Source organism: Thecamonas trahens (genome assembly GCF_000142905.1).
Source record: "Thecamonas trahens ATCC 50062 unplaced genomic scaffold supercont1.62, whole genome shotgun sequence".
NCBI classification, from domain to species: domain Eukaryota; order Apusomonadida; family Apusomonadidae; genus Thecamonas; species Thecamonas trahens.
The window spans coordinates 27,625-32,338 of record NW_013657618.1 but is presented as its reverse complement, the minus strand read 5'-3'; the positions used below and the strand labels follow the sequence as shown (position 1 = coordinate 32,338).

Here is a 4,714-nt window from a genome sequence, read left to right as displayed (position 1 = left end):
GGGGGGCAGTGGGCAGAGGCAGTGCGAGTGATGGGTGGGGTAGCGATGGGGTGGGGGGGTGGGGGGTGAAGAGATGGCTGCTGCTTCCCCAGACGGGATGGGTTGGGAAAGGGGGGCACGTGGCGAGGAACCGGTCGGCGCATCACTTCTCTCGACGATAGTAATTGCATTTTTCATCGGCGATGGAGGCGCTCTTGGGCGAGGTGCTGGCGGTGGGAGAATGGATGGACGGCGTTGATCTGCTCTCGACGCGGTGGCTGGCTCTCGGCGGAGCAGCAGTGGTGCTGATGGTGGCGTGGAGCTGGGCAGCGGCAAGGAGCAGTCGAGGCAGAGGAGCTGCGGCGCCCAGAGCGATTGATGCGGCGGGAGCGGCGCTCGAGTCGATGGGCGCGACGACGCCTGCGGCAGTTGTGGACGTCACGGCCTTTGATGCCAACGTGGCATCGTACGCGTCGGCGGCAAGTCGCGGGAACAAGACCATTCGCCTCGCTACCAAGTCTCTCCGGGTCCCGGGCCTCATTGCGCGGGCCATCGAGCTCGCGCCGACCGCGTTCACCTCGCTGATGTGCTTCTCTGCCAGTGAGGCTGCGTGGCTTCTCCTCGACTCGCCAGTCGCCTCTCGCCTGGCCGATCTCGGCGTGAATGACGTGCTTGTGGCGTACCCGATCTCCCTTGTGTCTGACATGCGGCACGTTGTCCGTCTCGTCGGCGCCGGCAGGATCGTCCGGCTCATGGTCGACTCGCTGGCGCACGTGACGGCCATGTCCGACTGGCTCGACGCGTACGAGGCCGAGCAGCCGGAGAAGGCCCCAAGCTTGTTGTGCCCGTGGTTGTCGACGTCGACGTTGCCCTGCGTCCGCTCGAAGCCGCAGCCTGGCTCCATGTCGGCGTCCGTAGGTCGCCGCTGCGGTCGGTGGCTGACGTCGCCCGAGTGGTGGCCGCCATCGACGCCGCTCGCGGCCTCGAGTTTACCGGCCTGATGGCGTACGAGGCGCACGTGGCGGGCGTGCCGGACGCATCGCCGTTTGCATCGCGGGCGTACAACATGCTCGTCGCTGGCATGCAGGCCGTGGCGAGGTGGAAGCTCGCTAGTGCAAGGGCTGAACTCGGCGAGCTCCTGGCAGTCCGCCCGCGGATGAGCGCATCGGGCATTCCGCTCATCTTTAACACCGGCGGGACGGGCTCGTTCTGCTCTGCTGTGGCCGATCTCGCCGCAACCGAGGTGACCATGGGCTCGGGCCTGCTCTGCGGCCATTTGTTTGACGGCTATGCCGCGCGGCTGTGCTCGCCGGCGGTCGCCATCGCGCTGCGGGTGACCCGGACGCCGGACGAGCGGCACGTGGTGGTTCAGTCGGGTGGATTTGTGGCTTCGGGCGCCATCGGAGAGGACAAGGCGCCAGTGCTTGTGGGCCTCCCGCCAGGCGCGGCTGTGACTCCCGCCGAGGGTTGGGGCGAGGTGCAGACGCCGATCGCGCTGCCAGCTGGCGTCTCGCTTCGCATCGGCGACATGGTCTGGGTACGGCCAGCCAAGTCGGGTGAGATCATGGAGCGGTTCAGCGTGGTCTACCTCGCCGAGTTTGGCGCCGATCTCGTGGCTGTTCCTTCGTACCGTGGGCTGGGCAAGGCGTTTTTCTGAGGCTAAAGAAGAGCAGAGCATCGCTTGCGCCGACCGATCATGGCATGGGAGAGCGGCTGGGCCGGGCAGCGCCGCAGGCGGGACAGAACTTGGCCTCGATGCCACAGTCAGGGCAAACAAGGAGAGAGGGCAATGTGAGGGGGGCCGAGTGGCCGAGAGCGATGGTGATGGCGTCGGCAAAGTCTTCGGCCTCGGTGTCGTCGGCAAAGGCGGTGAGGCCGAGGGTGGCGCGGGCGATGTTAGCCTCGACCGCATCGGCGGCCGGGCCGGGAGGGAGGGCTGCGATGGAGGCGGCGACTGCACGGGATGCGCGGACGGCGGCGAGTTGCAGCTCAAAGAGATGAAACGCGAGGCAGCGGGCGTGAAGGATGGATGCGTCGCGCGGGGCGGGGAAGAAGAGCGTAAAGGCGCCGAGCGCCGAGTCCGAGACGGCGAGGCGGTCGGCGTGGCCATCAACGGGCGTGATGGCAAACGACGGGTCGGCAAGGTCAAAGACAAAGGCTGGCGCGGCTTGTGGGAGTGCTTGGGCCGCGTCATTGGCAAGCGGAAAGGTGAAGATGAGGTGGGTGGAGAAGAGGACACATGTGAGCGGCGCATCGCCGTACACGGCGTCGACCTGGAGAACATTGTACGCGCCCGGGTTGAGCGACGCGGCGGCGAGACGGGCGATGACGAGTGAGGTCAGTCGCCGCGCGGTCTCTGCCGAGCCGTAGATGGCGTTGAGGGCAGCGGCGGAGCGCGAGGCCTTGCCGCGGCCGACGAGCCGCCACTTGGAGTGCTTCTCCGCAGCCTTGCGGAGGGACTTCATGTCGGCGGCGTAGACCCGGAAGAGCCGCGCGGCATCGAGCATGGCAACCGAGAGCCCACCCGGGTCATTCGCCTGGATGCCCGAGCTGATCTCAGGCGGCTCGGCCTGAGTGCTCGCAGCAAGTTCGCCGGCAGCCGAGGCCGCGGCGCGGATGTTCATCGACCGCAGATCAAGCTTGGCCTTGGTCTCGGGCTCGACGGCGTCGAGCGTGGCCAGTACGGTCGTCATCAGTACGTTGTACTTTCCGGGCCGCTGCGCTACGCTTGAGATGAGGGCCTCGAGCGGAAGGCTGGCAAGCGGAGCAAAGCGGCCGCTTGCGGCCCAGGCGTCGTCGGCGCGGCCGGCGGAGACCAGCGCGGCCAGGCCGTCGCGGAGGGTGGGATCGTTGGCTTCGGACGCCGAGAGAAGACGGAGAAGCTTGATTCGAGCGTGGGCATCGACAAGGTACTCGCCGTAGGCGCGGGCAATGGGCGCGGCGGCGGCCGCCAGAGCGGCACAGATGGCCTCGAGGCGAGCCGCGGGTGAATGCGAACGTGCGGCGTCGAGGGCGGCGACAAGGTCGGACGAGGCGGCAGCCAGAGCGTCGACGTTGCCGAAAAGAGTGTCGATCGAAGCTGGCCAGACCCGCGCCGAGTATCGGGCGCCAGAAGAGGTCATGGCGGCATAGGCAGCGGCTCGGAGTGCGACTAGCGCCTCCAGCCGCAGCGCATGGTCGCGCTCAGAAGCATCGATCTCAGCGACGATGGTCTCGACCGAGCGCTCTGCGGCGTCGGCCTTGGCGGCCGCTTCGGCCACGGCAGCGTCTAGTGCCTCACGCCTGATAACAATAGACGGCATGCCCGAGGCAATGTCAGGCAGCGCCGGCGGCGGAGGCAGAGGCATGATGCCTGCGGCGCCCCCGGCCATCGAGTTGATGATCTCGACGTCGTCGGGCGAGAGATAAGCGGCCATGGACGAGGAGAGCATGCGGAAGGCGTTCGCCGCCCGGCCGAGGTGCTCCGTCGAGGTCATCTGCGCAGTCTTGCCCACATCGCCGTCGTGCGCATCTTGTCGGTGCGGACGAGTCGCACGTCGGCCGGGACGCCGACTCGCCGGCTTGCCCCGCCCCGTCCAGATCGGCCGGCTACCACCTTGGCCATTGCTACTCGCAGCTAGCTCGACGTCTGCCGAAAAACCACCAGGGAGCTGTGCATTAGCCGCCGCGAGCTCTGTACCAAGTGACATGCCCGTCGTCTGCTTGCTTCGTGTGAGAGACCGTGCGCAATGTCGGTCGGCTGCGGCGAGGTTGATGTCAGGTGTTCGGCGATGCGGAGAGTTTGATCGAAGGAAGGAATGGGCGGAGACGGACGATGGCGAGCGGAGGAGCGGACGACTGTAAGGGGAGGTGTATGGGTGCTGGCGGACGATCAGCATGGGCGATTGCCATGGATGGCGGACGGTTAGCATGGGCGATTGCCATGGATGGCGGACGGTTAGCATGGGCGATTGCCATGGATGGCGGACGGTTAGCATGGGCGATTGCCATGGATGGCGGACGGTTAGCATGGGCGATTGCCATGGATGGCGGACGGTTAGCATGGGCGATTGCCATGGATGGCGGACGGTTAGCATGGGCGATTGCCATGGATGGCGGACGGTTAGCATGGGCGATTGCCATGGATGGCGGACGGTTAGCATGGACGATTGCCATGGATGGCGGACGGTTAGCATGGGCGATTGCCATGGATGGCGGACGGTTAGCATGGGCGATTGCCATGGATGGCGGACGGTTAGCATGGGCGATTGCCGATCAGCATGGGCGATTGCCATGGATGGCGGACGATCAATTGAATGGGCCACCCATTGAACGATCATTGGCGAAGGCGATGGTTATGGCGATGGCCACCCACTCCGTCTGCTTAGTATCCGCAGGTGAGCACCCTGCTCTCTCGACCCCCAGCCCCTGTACTGACGCGGCATGCTCAGGCGGGTCCTGGCCATGGCGGTGGCGGCAGCGTGTGTCATGACCCTCGTCTTGGTCGTCATGAGAGGTGCTAGCGAGCGGCAGGGAGGTATGCGGCGATGGCCAGTTGCTGCGGCAGGCGAGGTGCGCAGGCCGGTGCCGAGAGTCGCCGACGAGTACGTGGGGCGACTGGCGACTGTCCCGGCGGATGCCCGCATGGGCGTGCCGAGACGGTTTTGTACCAATTTTGACCCGGCCATCCCCTTTTCTTGGGCCACTCAGGCCGTGCTCGACAAAGCGGTCGAGGACAAGGCGCAGCGTGGCGACG

General features: G+C 66.4%; 2 protein-coding genes across 2 annotated transcripts; one reads left to right on the top strand and one right to left on the bottom strand.

The window, feature by feature from the left end:
* Positions 1–182: 182 nt before the first annotated feature.
* Positions 183–1,672, top strand: AMSG_10609 (alanine racemase domain-containing protein; the record flags this gene model as incomplete). Its single annotated transcript, XM_013897874.1, has 2 exons — positions 183–752; positions 815–1,672. 2 exons carry the CDS (start codon positions 183–185, stop codon positions 1,634–1,636), a joined length of 1,392 nt encoding a protein of 463 aa, XP_013753328.1. The 3' UTR covers positions 1,637–1,672.
* A 1-nt stretch (position 1,673) lies between these two features.
* AMSG_10608 (uncharacterized protein) lies at positions 1,674–3,668 on the bottom strand (the record flags this gene model as incomplete). The annotated part of the gene is made up of 2 exons (XM_013897873.1): positions 1,674–3,490; positions 3,590–3,668. The coding sequence occupies 2 exons, from the start codon at positions 3,666–3,668 to the stop codon at positions 1,674–1,676; spliced, it is 1,896 nt and encodes a 631-aa protein (XP_013753327.1).
* Between the last annotated feature and the right edge of the window lie 1,046 nt (positions 3,669–4,714).